The sequence below is a fragment of the Gilbertella persicaria genome (assembly GCF_025201335.1).
Source record: "Gilbertella persicaria strain CBS 190.32 chromosome Unknown B0P05scaffold_10, whole genome shotgun sequence".
NCBI classification, from domain to species: Eukaryota; Fungi; Mucoromycota; class Mucoromycetes; order Mucorales; family Choanephoraceae; genus Gilbertella; species Gilbertella persicaria.
Genome location: NW_026251971.1, coordinates 190,877 through 207,207, shown reverse-complemented (window position 1 = coordinate 207,207; position 16,331 = coordinate 190,877). Strand labels below are relative to the sequence as shown.

The following is a 16,331-nucleotide window of genomic DNA, read 5'->3' as shown; positions in this document are numbered from 1 at the left end:
TGGAGGATGTCATGCTGTAGGTTGGTTTGTTAGGCGAAAGAACCATGAAGGCTCAATTTCTGATGAATCGAGGTGCATGTTTTCAATCTCCGACAACAAGCATTTTGTGTGCTTTGATGCTTTGATACACAATATCCAAAAAGATAGCGAGTAAGTGTACTAGCAAAAGCTGCTTTAAAAGTGAAGCTTCACTAATAAGCCACTAAGCTTAATATGTGTCTATTACAAAGATAGCGAGCGAAGACTTAAAAAAAGCCCTCAGTCTTGAGCAAAGACCTTTCATTGTTAGTTTCTTGACCGAGACCTCTGAAAGATAGTTTTAATATGTTGCTTATAGTGAGCAAATCACTTTGAATCGTTGTTATTATTCTGAGTATCTTTTTTTATGCAAGCAAATCCGCTAAATACTGCAACAACTTCTTTCTGTGGTGTAATAGTATAACCAAGAGTATGTAATCTTCGTAGCTCTCAATAATTTTATGTTTATTTGACATGTACGCCATTAGGCTCTTACAAAGATGCAACTCTTGATAAAGATGTGATTGTGTTACTAGTTGGCAAAGAAAAACTACACGATACACTCAAGGTACTTTTTACAATGTGTTTCTCTTGTTGATTTGTGTTGTTGTCTTTTTGTTTACTATTGACAACCTGCTTTTCTTTTATCTTTTGATATGAAGATTTAACTGTTGACTTTGAAAAAAATCTTTCTATATCGACGTCTTTCTCTGTACCTAAAATATTAAATGAATTTTCTTGCATGAATTCCGTATAGACTGAGCCCTACTTTGTTTTGCGGCCTTTATGTTGATAATAAAGTCGACGTTCATCATATTTTGTGTGATGATTCATTGGTTCATTGGCCCTCATTCGGCGAGCTTCAGATAACTGTTCCCAAGTAACTTGTCTAGGCAATGGAGATAATGCTCTTGGTATTTGTTCTTTTCGAGCGGCAGAAACATCAATCATATAGGGTTTGGGATCAAGCAAAGTATCATTTGAAATTGAACTAAAGTTAAAATTGAATAATCATTAAAAAAAGAGAGACTTACCTGTCTATTAGCCAATTAACATGAACAACAGGACATGTTGACTATATATAAACATGAGTAATTTCTTATTTTGCATTGAACACCATTACTTCTTTTGTGTTTCTTAAGATACGTGATGGGCTTTTTAATTCAGTAACTATATAGTCTGCGGCGAAATAAGAGTTGACAAGACAAAGGCTATTTTTCCGACATTCTAAAAGCTCATTTATCCTTTCTAACTTCACAACAGAAAGTTTCAATTCTATTAAATAGATACGAAGAATCATTGTTTCAAAATGAGAAGAGAGAAGCAAACAAGAAGCGATACAAAGATGTATGTATATATACACACATGATGTTGATATATAACTAGACATTGTAAAAAAAAAAAAAAAAAAAAAAAAAAAAAAAAAAAAAAAAAAAAAAAAAAAAAAAAAACTTCGATTTATCAAGGCCCTATCTTGTTTGCTTCTTGAATGCTCTATAGAGACATGTATACGTTGTATGTACTGAAATAATAATAATAATAACAAGAAAAATAAAGCAATCCAGTTGCATTAGCTCCAAATATTTTTTCTTTCATGATAACCTGAATGAATCTGTTAATTATTATGAGAGTAAATACAAACTTAGGTAGAGTAGTGTTTACAAAATGATCACTTTAATAGCTAATTATGACGATCGGTTCCTTCATACGGCTATAAAGTTTCTTGGCTGTCGTACGAATTATATAGCGTGGCATAAAGGCAAGATTAAGGGACTGGAGGGGGGAATCACGAGGTAAACTGCCTATGAAAGAGTATAGCAAACTTGTAGCAGATGTATCATAATTAAGATTGCCTTATTTAAAGCAAATAACTACATCACTGTACATTGTATCATTTTGTGTATGCAAAGTCAAGACACAGACCTTTTGAAGAGTAAAGGATCAGAAGAGAAAATACTTAGCGACTATCTAATACTTCAATACTCAAGCCTTTGAAAAGTTATTGATTGGATGCAAGTAATTTCAGTCTTAGTGAAAAAAGTCGCACAAAACTCACTTTCTTTTTTCTCTTTTCCATAGCTCATTGAACAATGACAAAGGATTCAACGCCTTCTTTGTTTGTACATAGTCCTGTTCGGGAGACACTACAACGACTTGTTCAGAGCCAGATGCTATGGACAGCACCTTTGATAGCCATCTCATTTGCTTCTCTTGTACGTTGGATTGTTTCACTCTATCCTTATTCAGGTACATATAAGCATACGACTTGTCTGGACCTAATAACCCAAAAGGATACAACATGCCACCCATGTATGGTGATTATGAAGCACAACGACATTGGATGGAACTTACAATCCATTTACCTACTTCCAAATGGTATTGGTATGATCTACAATGGTGGGGACTCGACTATCCGCCTTTGACAGCATATCATAGCTGGCTTTGTGGTATCATGTAAGACTTCCATCCTTAACTGTAAAAAGTATTTATATGCTTCTATAGTGGATCAAAAATAAACGCGTCTTGGTTTGCTTTAGATACATCAAGGGGTATTGAAACACCAGCAAGTAGACTCTTTATGAGATCCACTGTGATTGTATCTGAAGCATTGGTTTATATTCCTGCTGTGTTGGTATTTTGTCAAATTGTATATGGCTCTAATGGGTATTTGAAGAAACATATGGCAGCCGTTTTGATACTTATGCAACCAGGTTTGATTATGATTGATCATGCTCATTTCCAGTAAGCCAAGCATTGTCTAGTATCAAAGTGCCTAATTGTCAATAGATTTAATTCTGTCATGTTGGGTCTTGCTTTGTGGACCATCAATTGCTTCTTGACCAAACATTTTGTGTTGGGATCCATTTTCTTTTGTTTGTCTTTGGGATTTAAACAAATGGCCTTGTATTATTCACCAGCAGTATTTGCCTTTCTCTTAGGAAGATGTTTTACTGAGCCAAAAGGGTAGGATTGAATTCTGCAACAAAATGGCTTATTTAATAATAGTTTTATTTTGTTTGTCAATTTGGGTATTACTGTTATCGTTACATTTGGTATCTTGTTTTCCCCTTGGCTAACATCCTTGGAAGGTATCAAACAGGTCTTTATTCGCATCTTTCCTGTTGCTCGTGGGCTGTATGAAGACAAAGTAGCTAACGTCTGGTGCGCCCTTAATATTGTTGTCAAATTAAGGCAAATCCTCAGCCTTGAGTCTACTATGCGCCTTAGGTAATAACATTAATACTTAGTATAGGCAGTGATTAACTCAGATACACATAGTTTACTGGCTACACTTGCTGTGGTTATTCCCGTTTCGATTCACTTGGGCATAGCACCCTCCAGAAGACGTTTCTTATATGCTATGCTGAACTCGTCACTTGGTTTCTTTTTATTTTCATTCCAAGTCCATGAAAAATCCATTTTGCTTCCCCTTTTACCTGGTACTCTACTTGTTCTAGAAGAATCAATTGCTACCTCCATTTTTGTTAACACAGCCATGTTTAGCATGTTCCCATTACTAAAGCGCGAAGGACTAGTGATCCCTTACTTTATAACAACATTTATGTGGAACTGGCTTGTAGGTGGTTATGGTCCTGATGTTGGTTTGGTTACTCGATTAGGCACTTGTGTAAGTTGAATCCCAAATTATATCTTTTTTGTATTCATTGCAAATAGGGTGTTCATACATTGTTTATATGCTGGCATATTGCAGAAGCACTTGTGGATCCACCTGCAGGACTGCCTGACCTCTTTACAGTAATGAATGTCATGATAAGTTGTGGCGCTTTTTCACTCTTGTTTTGCTACTATCTTTATCGCCAATTCACAGTGACACCTTTCATTGCTTCTTCACCACCAAAGAAAAAGACACAATAAATTAAAATACCGTTCTTCTTTTCGTTCAATAACAATAAAAAAAATGACTCAACGTAGAGTAGTCGTTACTGGTCTGGGTCTTGTCACGCCTTTGGGAGTGGGTGTGAATACAGTCTGGCAAAACCTGCTTAAGGGACAGTGCGGTATTGTTTCTTTAACTGAACGTGAAGGTTTTGAGAAACTACCTGTTCGTATTGCAGCTGAAGTACCCAAAGGTCCTTTTGAACAAGGACAGTTCACTGCAAGCGAATGGCTTGATAGAGGAGTAAGCTATTACTAGTTGAGTTCTCTTGTTTTTGACGTTGCTTGTAGGATGAAAGAACAATGGCTAAGTTTTCTCATTATGCAATCGCAGCTGCGCGTCAAGCGATTCAAGATGCCAACTATGCACCCACTGATTCAGAAAAGGAGAGAACAGTAAGTGAGTGGCTTGTTTTTATAATATTGCTGATCATACATATATCTAAAGGGTGTCTGCATTGGATCTGGCATGGGCAGCCTAGAAGATATTGTAGACACAACCACAGCTTACTCGGCAGGTGGTTATCGAAGAGTATCTCCTATGTTTGTCCCTCGCATATTGATCAATATGGCTGCTGGTCACCTCACAATGAAGTATGGATTTCAGGTAGATAGAAGAACCCATCGATCACAAAATAATAGATAATGATTGTAGGGACCTAATCATGCTGTATCGACTGCTTGCACTACAGGTGCTCATGCTATTGGTGATGCGATGCGATTCATCCAATACGGTGATGCGGATGTGATGGTGGCAGGCGGCACAGAGGCCTCTATTCACCCATTAGCCATTGCTGGTTTTGCAAGGCAAGTTGTCTTATATCAATGTAGACTAACATTTCTCAAGAGCTAAATCATTAGCTTCTCAATTTGAAGACAAACCAACAGAAGCATCTCGTCCTTTTGATAAAGACAGAGCTGGGTTCGTTATGGGTGAAGGATCGGGTATTGTCGTATTAGAAGAATACGAACATGCAAAAAAGAGAGGCGCCAAAATATATGCAGAAGTAAAAGGCTATGGATTATCAGGTGATGCTTACCATATGACATCTCCACCAGAAAACGGGCAAGGAGCTGCAAGATCCATGCGTAGAGCACTTCAAGTTGCTGGATTGACACCTGCTGATATTGACTATGTGAATGCCCACGCCACAAGCACACCTGCAGGTGACATTGCAGAAAACAGAGCCATTAAGACTGTGTTTGATGGCTATTGGGATAAAATCAGTGTGTCTTCAACAAAGGGGGCTACTGGACATTTGTTGGGTGCAGCAGGTGCTGTGGAAGCCATTTTCTCTATTTTGAGTGTTCATCATGTAAGTTATGTACTGTATTTGACAGCTCAATGATTTTCTCGCATAGAATATGTTGCCACCTACACTCAACTTACACAATCCAGACAATGAAGAATTCAACCTGAACTATGTACCACTTGAAGCTCAAGAAAAACAAGTAAGGGCTGCTATTACAAATAGTTTTGGTTTTGGTGGTACAAATGCCACATTATGTTTTGCAAAAGTTTAATAATAATAATAAAAAAGCCTTATCGAATGGGACTATGAGGCAATGGTTTCATAATAAAAGAACTCATGCGGTTTACTAAGGGCACTAGAATGAAATAGTTAGTATCTAAAATTTATTTCTTTCATTTACCTGTCTTGTGGACAGTTTCTGCCCAGCCCTCTGTGTTCCAAGCATCTTCACGCGTAGTCTTTCTGTCTTGCAAGTCTCTACAACAACAAAAGAGAATCAGATGTTTTGTCTATATCACATAGGAAATGCTTACGGATAAGTCCACATATGATAGACAGTATTCAGCTCACCAAGTTGAGTAAACCAAGCACCAATAGGTTCACAGAATTGACGGCGACATTCAAGTCCTTTCCGCCTATAGTAAATGAGGAAAGAGCAGTAATCAATCATAGCACTTACCAATGCATTTCCCATTCTAACAAACTGCCAGGCTATTCAATGGCGTTATGACTGCTCTTTGTATTGATATGGCTTACCTTCAAGTTGTATTTACGAAGTTCAAATATGCCATTTGTAACTTTAGGAGGAGATGTTTGCCAAAACTCAAATTCAAGCATAATCCCGTTTTCACGCTTGATTAATAAAGGCCGTAATTTCTTAAGAAACTGGGCATGATCAGGATCTTGGCAAAGCTTATCGTGCGTATGTTTATGGCCCGGATATCCTTTGTACTCCCAAATGTGAACTAAACGGAAAAGTCAAGCAAAGATTCTCTTTGGGTCACAACTTACCAAACGAATCTTGATCTCCTATTTCAATAGACCAGCTTCCACATAAATGAACATCATTTGATGGATCATTGGCTATTTTAGGAAGATGTTGGGATCTATAAAAAGTGAGTGAGGATAGTCTTTTTCTTTCTTGCTTACACCAAGTCAACGTATTCGTCTACTTTATCTGGCTTGATCTTATGAACTTGTGGATATTAGCTATCGTATATCAATTATAGCTTCCTTTTTATATATACTTTGGAGTTCATGTACGTATTTTCCTCTTGCTAAAACTTTTGAATGTGTTTGATTTTCAATTTCTTTGATCTTTTTTGATCCATACAAGACTGCTTCAATGATTTCATTGGCGCGTCCTTGCTTTGTTTTGGTGTTATTTTGATTCAACAAGGGATTGACTTGTCTACTGAAATTACGCGATTGATTTCTTATAGTTCTTGACAGCATTAAAGAGAAAAGAGAAAGTAATAAGGCGTAAAGCAAACAATATTTATTCATGCAGAAAGCTCGACAGTCACGAGAACTTGTTTCACGCATTATTTTTATGCATTAAGTAATTTCCGCTTGTATTTAAAAACAGTGTTTTCAAAAAGCAATGTCGCAGCCAATCAAAATTGATGTCGCCGACAAGTCAAAATCATTGTTTAAAGCATTATACTTCTTTTTTTCGCGATAGCGATAGTAGCATACATGGCTTGATCAAAAAATGTAGATATATTATCATAATTATGCTGGTTCTTTGATAAAAAGAGAATTGAATGTACTACCACGATGGAATGTATGTGGTCTTCAAGAGTTAATTGCCATCCACTACTGAAGAAATTGAAAAGGGCAATACTCACATCAATAGGCTGTACTATGAAATGACTTTGAGGATCTGGAGGTGGAAAATAAATACAAGTCGGATTCAAGAGCTCATTTTTGAAGGAATCGTTGCAACTAGCATTTCTCTTGTTTTGTTCTGCACTTTGTTCTGGTTGCTCTGTTGTTGGTACATCATTATTGCTAATTATGACTTCCTGGTGCTTGGCCTCGGAATCGTCACTGGTAGTGGCTTTCTCTTGCCCGTGGGCCATGGAATAATCATTGTTGGTGATCTGACATTGTTGATGATGATGTGTTGCCGGTAGTGTCTCCGGATACTCTGAATAATAACGATTTTTCAGTTTGTGTATCATTGCATAATAAGATGAAAAGAAAGATACTAAAAAACTAATAGCAGCTATATTGTTAACATCTATACATTTGTGCTCCTTTTTGGAGTGGACGGGGTGTTCGCCATTAAAGAGATACATTATACATTTTATATTTTTTTAGGACCGTCCCTTCTCAAGCCACAGTTGTATGAACCTCCCTCTCTCTATCTGGTACTCTGAGAATTTTGGTTTGAACATGTCCGATAGGGGTGGTCCTTAAGAAAAAAAAAGGGGGAGTGCATAAGAAACCTGTAAATTAATCAACCATTTTCTTTAGTTTGTGCACTTTACAATTTCACTACCAATGCCCTAAGCAGGAAATGTTTTCAATAACTGAAACAGTAATTCTCCTGCTTGTGTACTCATAATAAATAAACAAAAAAGTCTACTCCTACCACCTCCACCTTCCTTCAGTAGAATAGATTAAATCTCTGTTTCGAGTAGGCATTTATTCGACAAAGTTTAATCTTGTTTTGCATGATCAACAGTTGGAATAGATGTGCTACTACTGGAGGGCTTCTTAATCCAGCTAGACAAGTATCCTCCCCATGATGTTGCTGTTTCTTGTAGAGGAGGAGGTGGTGGTGTAGTAGTAGTGGCAGTGGTGGCATTACTTGTTCCATCCCTAATATCAACAAAGGAATCATGACTATCTGAGCGTTTTAATTTCTCGCCAGTAGGGGATGATTGTGCTAGTTGAATGGGCGTATCTGTAAAAATAGGTGTATTAAGTTGATCCATTGCAGGCGGCTGTGGAATGTCTGGAGATGGTTGGAATCGATTGGTGGTGGAAGCAACCAAGGTAGAAAACAGGTTATACGGGCTAATGATATAGCCACCTGTTTCGCTCATCACAGCTGGTTCTGTAGGAGCAGTAGTGGTCGTACTACTACTACTGATATCTTTTTCTTCTACTGCGGCTCCCTGACCCTACACACAAGATCATTTAGTGTGACTGACTGTACGCCCCTACTATTTTCTCTTTACCTTGAATACAGTATCTATCACCCACTTCCTGACATTAACAATAGCTTGTTTGCCGTACAAGACAATGGTCTGTTTGAGCTTAGCTTGAATCTCCACCAGAGCATTGTCAATTTGTGCTTCATGTGTGTTCAAAAATGGGTCCAAGTATCGTGTATAAAACACAGATGCGCCCTTTTTTTCGATGTAAGTGTTTATCACAGATTAATTAAATGTATCTCTTTTACCTGCGTCTGTGGTAAAATAAGCCATAATACCAATACCAGTTTGATTTCATTATAAAATGGCAACCTTGTTTTTTTCGGAAGATAAGGACGTGTTTGTTTAAACTCGCTTATGCATAAAACAACTACTTACCAGAATAGAAATATATCCGAGAAGTATTCGAGAGAAAGATAAGTGATTGAAACTACCCAAAAAATCAAAAGAGAACCAAATTCTTGTTGGTTGTTGGTCTTGATAGCCTTGTAACATATGTAGGCCGGATAAAGTTGCAACAATCCCAACTTGACACAAAAGTAAATAGCAGAAGTAAACATAGTAAAGAAAAATAGAAAAAAAATAAAAAAGAAAAAGATAGTGAGGAGTTAATTTTTCCCTCCTAATGCAAAAACCAAGAAAAGTGACACAGAGTCACTGTTGTCTCGAAATTCGGCATAATCGGGTTACTGACGTTATCAGCCGGACTGTCAGCTGAGATCGTATCATACAGCGAGAAAGAGTTGGAAGGTGTATACTACACGAGGTGTAAAATGGGAGTCATTTTATAGTTAGGTTATCCTTTATTCTTTATAATACTTTGTTCTTTAGGTTAGTCTGTATACTGCCAAAAGAAACAAATTGAGCTTAATTTTTGTTTGTTGAGAAAGAGAAAAAAAGCAAATTCGAGGAAAAAAAATAAAGCTTAAATATACCGGACTAAATTGACATCTCGGGCGAATCAAATCCATGAGGGAATCTTAGCGTCAAGGACTTTTCAAGTTGATTTAGCCTCTTAATAATGTTTAGTCAAACTCTTCTCATTGCTCTTGCATGGAACACAAATCTCCCAAAGCAAACTTGACTCGGGTTAACAGAAAGCATTAATAAGAATTAATCTCAGGTAAGAAACACGCATAAATGTTTCTCATTTTACAATACGACTATATGGTTTTATTTATTTACAAGAATTGGGTAATCAAAAATATTCAATGGAATCATCAAATCGCAGACCGCCTTTGTTCCTTTGAGAGGCAGTTTTATGCAGCAAGGAATCAAAGACAATAGCAGGATTCTGGTTAGCTGTTATATGTTGCTTGTCAATGTTTAATAATCTTTGCGGAATAGTTACATTGCCATGGCTGTTCATGAGCTCTGGCTTAAGTTTTTGGAGTACTTTGGAGATATAAATAGTGTCTTGAAATTGTTGTTCTGTGAGTTGTTGCTTAACTACGTTTTGTAAAACACCAGCTGTATTTGTGAGTGGCATATTTCTGTAAGCTAAGATAGAAGAAAGAGAGTTTGGTAGGAACGGAGCTTGGTGTGTTTATTTATACGCCTTTTTGGTGTGAAAATCTATTATCTTATCAATAGGACATTGATAGATAATAGATAAAACCATGTGATTACGTATACGCTCAATGAGACAAAATATTCTCAGTCCAATATTCTGATTCATTGTTTTTTTTTCAAGAAAAACAAAGTATAAAAAGGATGTAACTCACTTTGAGTGTCACTGTACTTGTATTAAAACAACTTTTTCTTTCTTTCAGTACTATCAAAGATAGTATAAAGAGTACAATTGTAATTAAGCTTTTTGTATAAACAGACGCATATGTCATTCTAAGACATAAGTGACACAAGTTGAGATCAGTAGCATTTATGGCTATTGACTAAATATAATTATTAGAACTTGTTGTTGAATGCCTACAACAAAATGCAATAAGACACTGAATCTAAATGTAAGAATACCTTATCTACAATAACTGCTATTGTGATAGTAGAAGAGCATCTGCAAAAATATATTCGTCATACTCATACAGTCTTGGTGTTTCTCATTGCTAAAAAAAAGTTTGAATTTCTTTTTTAGCTATAGTTCTTGCAATTAAAAAATTTATGCAACTCAATTTTAAACGAATTTGTTTGGCTGGATGGTAATGGTATTTAAAAATCACACACGCACAAACAATCACTTGACAAAGTTTCTTTAAAGCAACCTAGCGTCTGCATAATCTTTGATTTGATCGTGCCTAGATCGAGACAATGCTAGTAAAATATGATATACAGTTATTTATATGAAAATTAATTCAACTAATACCGACCTTCTGGGAGTTTTATGATAGCTAGGTTACTGTTTGTATGTACAACTATTATCTTAAATATCTACCAGATAATAGAAAAGCTCAATTTTCTGATATTGTGGACATGAAATTAAAGGATAAGAGGAAGCAGGACTAGGCTGGTATTGTATAAGATGTAAATACACTTAATATTTATCAAATGGAAGCCAATTAAACATAGAAGCTATTAGTTTTGAAGCTATCCATCTTGATAAAATAAACCGCAAACTTAAAGTATATATCCGTATTCATGATATTTTTTTTTTTTTTTTTGTTTGAGTATTGATGTTTGCATTGTGCTTATAAGTCATTTTATAAGCGCGTAGGATGAACTGCATCATGTGCAAAGTATATCAGCATAGCTATGAATAAGCAGGGTATCATGTTTTTGCCGAGATTGTCTGCTTTAAATAACCTTTTCGCTTCTTTTTGACTGCACAAATGGTTTCTTTCTGACCGTGAAAAGTTTATAAATTAAAAAAAAAAAGATCTTTTTTTGTTTTGTTAGCACAACCATCATGATTGTTTGTTTGATTTCAATATATAAAACTAAGTAATGGTCTCATGGTGCAAAAACAAAAAATAAATCAGAAGGTACGAATTCGGCTGGATCTTTTTTTTAAAAAAGAATAAGGAGAAATAAAATAGTAAGGGGAAAAACAGAATTATTTATTAGTTTCAAAGGCTTATTTGTTCTTCTTAGCTTTCTTCTTGGGACTTGACTCAGTAGCTTCTTCCTTGGATTCAGACTTCTTCTTTTTCTTCTCAGATTTTTTGGACTTTTCAGTTTCGGCCTTTTCAGGTACGTCAGCCTTACGCTTACTAGAAGCAGTGTCAGCGGCAGGAGCAGGAGTAGAAGATTGACCACTCAAAGAAGCCTTGTATTTTTCGTTTTCCTTGTCAAAACGAGCCTTTTCTTTTTCAGCGCTCTTAACATAAGGTTGCTTTTCCTTATCACTCAAACCGTTCCACATTTCACCAATAAGCTTGGCAATATCAACAGCCTTAAGGTCAGGGTGTTTGGCAACGATGCTAGGACGAACTTCTTGGGAATAGAGCATGTAGCTAGAGAGGTTACGCTTAGGAGCATTGGGATCCTTTTCCTTTTTTTTCTTTGGTTCAGTATGTTCTTCAGTCTTCACAGAAGTTTGAGTACTTGTGCCCTGGGCAGTCTCAGTGGCAAGCTTGAGAAGGATTTCTGTGAAATCATGCAAATTCTTGCCAAGTTCCTTGATAATAGTAGCAGCCTTTTTTGCAGCAGATTAGATCTTGTCTTTTACATAATTTCTATTTTACTTACGCGTGCTCTATCACTTGCCTTGTTATCAACCATTTTTATTTGTATAAACGAAAGAAACGAGAAAATTTCCCCCAGAAAAAATTGATTTTTTTATTTTTATTTTTTATTTTATTTTTTTTTTGTCTGGGACACTTTGGGCCCGCGGTGGGTGACTGGGCTAAATATAATTTTTTAAGGCGATTTTTGTTTTTTTTTTTAAAAAAAAAAAAAAAATGGACGCGCTGTCCTTAGCCTGCCCCTTTTTTCTCCCCCGCTCCCTTCTCCCTCTAAGTTTTTTTGTCTAGTTTCCCCGAGGGAGGACGAGATTGAAACAGAGAAAAGTTTCCTTCAATTTTTAGGCGAGTTTTTATCTTCTTGACTTGATCTTGTAAAGAAACATCTTCTCTCGCCCGTATTTTTTTATTCCCTTGCTTGCTTTTTACAACTTGCTAACAAGTCAATCAACGATACCAATACGTTTGATTGTCATGATAGTATGCTTGATAATTAACTGTGCATGATTTGCTCGTGTTTCTTAAAGTTCTTTTTTGTTCAATACAATTTATTGACAACATTTACATTGATGAGCGTGATTGACATGATATTAATTAAGAGGTAATTCTTCTATTTATGTACAGTATCAATTAATACAATTATATAAAGAGGTTGTTTTCTCTTTTGCTTTCTTGCTCATCATTATTCCATTCCTTTTTGAACATGAGATTCCTTTTCTTAATGTTTGTTATCTTGATAATAACAGTGATTACAACAACCTTGGCTGATGAACAACATCGCCGTGTTCGTAGTCGTGCCAAAACTAGAAGATCAAGATCAAGAACAACTTCCCTAGCAACGAAAACTACTAACACCAGACCAACTTCTCGAGCAAATACCACTTCCAAAGCTGCTGCTACTACAACTAAGGCAATTGCCCCTACCTCTGCTCCCCTCAGTAACAATGGCGCCACCTACTTAGGCGATGGCACTTGGTACGATATAGGCCTTGGTTCTTGTGGCTGGACAAATTCAGATAGCGAGTTTGTTGCTGCCTTAAATGCTCCCCAAATGCAAAATGGTGAAAACCCAAACAAAAATTCCAACTGTGGCAGGATGATTCGAGTGATCAATACTGCTAATAACAAGGCTGTCAATGTCAAGATAGTAAAGTACAGCGATATTATATTTTATGTACTAACCAGTCATAGGTTGATACCTGTCCTCCTTGTGCAAGTGGCAGTGTTGATCTCAGCCCAAGCGCATTTTCTCAAATTGCTGACCTGAGTACAGGCCGCATAAAAATCAAGTGGTCTTGGTCCTGATTGGTTCTTAATTAAATAATAAAGATGTTTATTATGTAAGATGATATATATATATATATATATATGAATGTACATATTTGTACATCCACAGGAGGTTGTCAAATGACAATTATTACATATTTACGAAAAGAAAAATGAATATTTACAAAAGAAATGATTTAAACAGGATAAGATATAGTATTGTTGTTGGTATCGGTTGTTACTGTGTTTGGTATTGTTGTTGCCGTTGCTGATGCTGTAGCTGTAGTTGCTGTAGTTGTTGTTGTTGATACATCATTATTACTACTTATATTTGTAGTTTCACTTGAGTCTAAAGCACAACGTGTCTTTTGAGACAAAGAAACACCATGAAGAGGTAAATAGACATGGTGAATGTCAATCTGAATAAAACTACCATAGTGCTCAATAAACGATTGAATGTCTTTACTTGAAACCCAGAGATCATAGCGTAATAAACCCAAAAAGCTTCTTTCCATGCGATTGATTTCTTTAGGAGTATAGGCGTGATGCACTAAAGAAGAGAGTTGTGTACTTGTTAAACCAGTGCCTGATTCTGACAAGTATTTTGAGCTGGTTAAAAGAGCAGCCAAGAACAGTCGATAGGGTGTATCAGGTCCGCCTCGTGCATTATCTGGTAACTTTGATTTCAAGCGTAACAAATAAATAAGTGTGAATACTTTCACTGCACATGACAATCTTTTTTTCTTGTGATAAAGATTTTGAATAAAGTCGTTTAATGGCGGTAGTGATTTGCAATTGATATTGTTAGTACAACTCAGTAAATTAGTCGCTGTCAATGTAGTGAAGGCTAAAGTAATGTAAGACATTACCCCTGTATTTTATTTTATTGATCTCATCCTTACCTAACATTGCTTCAGGATTATGAGATACAATCTGAGTTGTGTTGATTGTACTAGACATATAGTTATTCATCATGTTGTACAAGTCAAAAGAGAAGAAAGAAAAAAGAGAGAGAGAGATAGAAAGAAAATGAAAAGAAGGGAGATTCTTTATATATAAAAAGTAGAGGTGGACATATTTAGTAAAAACACTTGTTCTTTTAAACCAATCAAGATTTCTCTCCTTATCGCCGACAAACGGATAAAATTTTTTTTATATGAAACCATACAAAGGGCTTCATTTTATTGTACATGATTATGCTTGATTATTTTTCGGACATTGTTGCTTCATCTTCTTTTTTGGAATATATCCTTAATTATTTTGAAATTGGTTGGTGCGATATTGCTGAGCACATATTCTGAAAATCACAAATCTTTTTGCAGACTTAACTTGCCGAATTCAGAGTTAACTTGATCTACAGACAAATGTTAAACTTGGCTATATATATATATATATATACACATGACATAAGAATGAACATTTAATTCTTCTCCATTATTTTTTGTCTCTTTTTTCTTTTTTTCTCCTTAATGCCACAATCTTCATTGAGCTTTCAAAAGTCTCGTCGTAATACGAAATTACACACAAAGAACATTGTAGATGATTCTGTTATTCAAATTGGAAAATGCAAAAAAAAAATGGAGAGTATGTAGTAATACTAGCGATTCCATATCATCATTGACACACTAGTTTAGTTCATCAAGAACATTTAGACAAGACCGACAAACTTCTTCGAGCATTTGACCTTACGTATGCTTATGGTCCATGTGTTGGTATTAAGAGGATGAAAAGATGGGGTGAATATTAGTTTGTTTGAATTTTGTTCTGACCATACAAAGAACGTGCTCATTTGCTAGGCCAAAGTCCTCCAGAAATAGTCAAAGAAATTCTGTTGAATGATAAATCACAGAAATATGGTGAATCTTTATTTCATCAATTTAGAATGATTTAGAAAGAAATTAACTTTTTAATCATGACATCAGTTTTATTTCATGCAAAACCCTTTCAAAAAAAAAGATATATAAAGCGTACTTTTCTGATATTTTTTTTTGTTTTATATTTATCAATTAACAAACAACAACAATAATGAGCTACCGCGGAAACCAAGATATCTCTCACGCTGAAGCTGCACTCGGTGCTGGTCGTCCTTATGAAAAGAGCAATGAAGGTCACAACCAAATGTTTGATAGCATGAAGGAATTGGAAGCTCATCATGCTAAGCACACTGGTCATCCTCCTGGCAAGCAATCAAGAGGTGAAAGAATTGATCAAGAATTAGCCGAAGAAGACAAACAAACCATTGAAAAGAAGAACCAAGCTCACATGCAAAGCGAACAAGCTCATGCCAAGCCCAGACACGAATAAATAATAAACTGTTTATATATGATTTTGTAAATAAAATAACTTTTTGACAAGATTTATGCAAGTAATACCTATTTTGTGTGTGCACGTAGTCATGTTATTTGACTTGTACTATATCAAAATATATGGTCTAGCCAGCAACTTTTATTTTGAATGCCAGGTAGAACTAAGAAGGTTGAATGATGTAAGAAACTTCAAGATATTCTTTTTCAGTCTGAAATGCGTCATTATACTGAAGATATAAGCGCTATTCAATTTCTGTTCTTCAAAAGAAATGCAGGCTATATTCTAAGATTCTATTCTGAATTGCAATTGAGTTCTCGGTATCAATTGAGATATACTTAAACGTCGTTTGGTAGATCTTTTTAGACGACATTTATTACTTTTTTTTTTTGAATTAAATAGAACGAACAAAGTCCTTTCTTGTAATTGACTAGTTTTATTTATTTCAAGGTATATAGAAGCTTTTCATAGCTAAAAATATGGTATACCTCAGAGAAAATTTTAATAGACATTTAGTATTATATACGTAAAAAGGAGCTAGTTTTTTTTTGAAAAATGCTCAAAAGAGCTACTGAAATAGTGATTGTATACTTAGATATCTGAGCTAGAAATGGTCCACTTTTTCTAATCCGATTGCAAAACAATGACTATCAGATTTAGTTTGCCCATGTGTCGGCTTTCCCTCAATACATGTAACCTCTTTGTTTGCCAAAAAGTCTTTCTCCGTGATTATGATTGCCTTTAAATTTAAAGTGCATCAGAGGAAATGTTAGCTGTGGAATTAAGTGCCACAA

The 16,331-nt window shown here is 35.6% G+C and overlaps 10 protein-coding genes across 10 annotated transcripts; 5 read left to right on the top strand and 5 right to left on the bottom strand.

Moving 5' to 3' along the window:
* Positions 1–546: 546 nt before the first annotated feature.
* On the bottom strand, positions 547–1,395 carry B0P05DRAFT_15068 (uncharacterized protein). The gene is made up of 4 exons (XM_051573081.1): positions 1,136–1,395; positions 1,053–1,093; positions 788–1,009; positions 547–734 (listed from the first exon to the last, which is right to left on the bottom strand). The coding sequence occupies exons 1-4, from the start codon at positions 1,316–1,318 to the stop codon at positions 683–685; spliced, it is 498 nt and encodes a 165-aa protein (XP_051437025.1). The 5' UTR covers positions 1,319–1,395; the 3' UTR covers positions 547–682.
* A 678-nt stretch (positions 1,396–2,073) lies between these two features.
* B0P05DRAFT_532829 (glycosyl transferase) lies at positions 2,074–3,923 on the top strand. Its single transcript, XM_051577144.1, has 7 exons — positions 2,074–2,265; positions 2,310–2,472; positions 2,521–2,760; positions 2,806–2,982; positions 3,025–3,246; positions 3,298–3,646; positions 3,694–3,923. Exons 1-7 carry the CDS (start codon positions 2,109–2,111, stop codon positions 3,892–3,894), a joined length of 1,509 nt encoding a protein of 502 aa, XP_051437024.1. The 5' UTR covers positions 2,074–2,108; the 3' UTR covers positions 3,895–3,923.
* On the top strand, positions 3,924–5,404 carry B0P05DRAFT_532825 (putative 3-oxoacyl carrier protein synthase). The gene is made up of 5 exons (XM_051577143.1): positions 3,924–4,159; positions 4,207–4,311; positions 4,364–4,522; positions 4,571–4,722; positions 4,763–5,404. The coding sequence occupies exons 1-5, from the start codon at positions 3,938–3,940 to the stop codon at positions 5,262–5,264; spliced, it is 1,140 nt and encodes a 379-aa protein (XP_051437023.1). The 5' UTR covers positions 3,924–3,937; the 3' UTR covers positions 5,265–5,404.
* B0P05DRAFT_506323 (NIPSNAP-domain-containing protein) lies at positions 5,405–6,623 on the bottom strand (the record flags this gene model as incomplete). Its single annotated transcript, XM_051575535.1, has 8 exons — positions 5,405–5,523; positions 5,569–5,645; positions 5,702–5,803; positions 5,848–5,879; positions 5,925–6,133; positions 6,180–6,274; positions 6,318–6,363; positions 6,416–6,623. The coding sequence occupies 8 exons, from the start codon at positions 6,621–6,623 to the stop codon at positions 5,459–5,461; spliced, it is 834 nt and encodes a 277-aa protein (XP_051437022.1). The 3' UTR covers positions 5,405–5,458.
* Positions 6,624–8,344: 1,721 nt separating this feature from the next.
* Positions 8,345–8,895, bottom strand: B0P05DRAFT_465673 (TB2/DP1, HVA22 family-domain-containing protein; the record flags this gene model as incomplete). The annotated part of the gene is made up of 3 exons (XM_051574283.1): positions 8,345–8,530; positions 8,584–8,647; positions 8,714–8,895. The coding sequence occupies 3 exons, from the start codon at positions 8,893–8,895 to the stop codon at positions 8,345–8,347; spliced, it is 432 nt and encodes a 143-aa protein (XP_051437021.1).
* Positions 8,896–11,322: 2,427 nt separating this feature from the next.
* Positions 11,323–12,044, bottom strand: B0P05DRAFT_532808 (high mobility group box domain-containing protein). Its single transcript, XM_051577142.1, has 2 exons — positions 11,975–12,044; positions 11,323–11,921 (listed from the first exon to the last, which is right to left on the bottom strand). Exons 1-2 carry the CDS (start codon positions 12,005–12,007, stop codon positions 11,361–11,363), a joined length of 594 nt encoding a protein of 197 aa, XP_051437020.1. The 5' UTR covers positions 12,008–12,044; the 3' UTR covers positions 11,323–11,360.
* A 484-nt stretch (positions 12,045–12,528) lies between these two features.
* B0P05DRAFT_532805 (RlpA-like double-psi beta-barrel-protein domain-containing protein-containing protein) lies at positions 12,529–13,316 on the top strand. The gene is made up of 2 exons (XM_051577141.1): positions 12,529–13,114; positions 13,159–13,316. The coding sequence occupies exons 1-2, from the start codon at positions 12,671–12,673 to the stop codon at positions 13,270–13,272; spliced, it is 558 nt and encodes a 185-aa protein (XP_051437019.1). The 5' UTR covers positions 12,529–12,670; the 3' UTR covers positions 13,273–13,316.
* On the bottom strand, positions 13,270–14,284 carry B0P05DRAFT_532802 (uncharacterized protein). The gene has a single exon (XM_051577140.1). The coding sequence runs from the start codon at positions 14,097–14,099 to the stop codon at positions 13,431–13,433; it is 669 nt and encodes a 222-aa protein (XP_051437018.1). The 5' UTR covers positions 14,100–14,284; the 3' UTR covers positions 13,270–13,430.
* A 310-nt stretch (positions 14,285–14,594) lies between these two features.
* Positions 14,595–15,211, top strand: B0P05DRAFT_532800 (DNA polymerase delta, subunit 4-domain-containing protein). The gene is made up of 3 exons (XM_051577139.1): positions 14,595–14,821; positions 14,868–14,969; positions 15,012–15,211. The coding sequence occupies exons 1-3, from the start codon at positions 14,773–14,775 to the stop codon at positions 15,122–15,124; spliced, it is 264 nt and encodes an 87-aa protein (XP_051437017.1). The 5' UTR covers positions 14,595–14,772; the 3' UTR covers positions 15,125–15,211.
* A 3-nt stretch (positions 15,212–15,214) lies between these two features.
* On the top strand, positions 15,215–15,602 carry B0P05DRAFT_532799 (uncharacterized protein). Its single transcript, XM_051577138.1, has one exon. The coding sequence runs from the start codon at positions 15,259–15,261 to the stop codon at positions 15,535–15,537; it is 279 nt and encodes a 92-aa protein (XP_051437016.1). The 5' UTR covers positions 15,215–15,258; the 3' UTR covers positions 15,538–15,602.
* Positions 15,603–16,331: the final 729 nt, after the last annotated feature.

Coding starts and splice junctions, on each gene's coding strand:
- B0P05DRAFT_15068 (XM_051573081.1), bottom strand. CDS start 1,318: ATGATTCTTCGTATCTATTTAATAGAATTGAAACTTTCTGTTGTGAAG. Junction 1,094..1,135: donor GAAACACAAAAGAAGTAATG/GTGTTCAATGCA, acceptor GTTTATATATAG/TCAACATGTCCTGTTGTTCA. Junction 735..787: donor CATAAAGGCCGCAAAACAAA/GTAGGGCTCAGT, acceptor TTAATATTTTAG/GTACAGAGAAAGACGTCGAT.
- B0P05DRAFT_532829 (XM_051577144.1), top strand. CDS start 2,109: ATGACAAAGGATTCAACGCCTTCTTTGTTTGTACATAGTCCTGTTCGG. Junction 2,473..2,520: donor AGCTGGCTTTGTGGTATCAT/GTAAGACTTCCA, acceptor ATGCTTCTATAG/TGGATCAAAAATAAACGCGT. Junction 2,761..2,805: donor ATTGATCATGCTCATTTCCA/GTAAGCCAAGCA, acceptor AATTGTCAATAG/ATTTAATTCTGTCATGTTGG.
- B0P05DRAFT_532825 (XM_051577143.1), top strand. CDS start 3,938: ATGACTCAACGTAGAGTAGTCGTTACTGGTCTGGGTCTTGTCACGCCT. Junction 4,160..4,206: donor GCGAATGGCTTGATAGAGGA/GTAAGCTATTAC, acceptor CGTTGCTTGTAG/GATGAAAGAACAATGGCTAA. Junction 4,312..4,363: donor ATTCAGAAAAGGAGAGAACA/GTAAGTGAGTGG, acceptor ATATATCTAAAG/GGTGTCTGCATTGGATCTGG.
- B0P05DRAFT_532808 (XM_051577142.1), bottom strand. CDS start 12,007: ATGGTTGATAACAAGGCAAGTGATAGAGCACGC. Junction 11,922..11,974: donor AGGCAAGTGATAGAGCACGC/GTAAGTAAAATA, acceptor GCTGCAAAAAAG/GCTGCTACTATTATCAAGGA.
- B0P05DRAFT_532805 (XM_051577141.1), top strand. CDS start 12,671: ATGAGATTCCTTTTCTTAATGTTTGTTATCTTGATAATAACAGTGATT. Junction 13,115..13,158: donor AGGCTGTCAATGTCAAGATA/GTAAAGTACAGC, acceptor AACCAGTCATAG/GTTGATACCTGTCCTCCTTG.
- B0P05DRAFT_532802 (XM_051577140.1), bottom strand. CDS start 14,099: ATGTCTTACATTACTTTAGCCTTCACTACATTGACAGCGACTAATTTA.
- B0P05DRAFT_532800 (XM_051577139.1), top strand. CDS start 14,773: ATGATTCTGTTATTCAAATTGGAAAATGCAAAAAAAAAATGGAGAGTA. Junction 14,822..14,867: donor AAAAAAAAAATGGAGAGTAT/GTAGTAATACTA, acceptor ACACTAGTTTAG/TTCATCAAGAACATTTAGAC. Junction 14,970..15,011: donor TAAGAGGATGAAAAGATGGG/GTGAATATTAGT, acceptor GACCATACAAAG/AACGTGCTCATTTGCTAGGC.
- B0P05DRAFT_532799 (XM_051577138.1), top strand. CDS start 15,259: ATGAGCTACCGCGGAAACCAAGATATCTCTCACGCTGAAGCTGCACTC.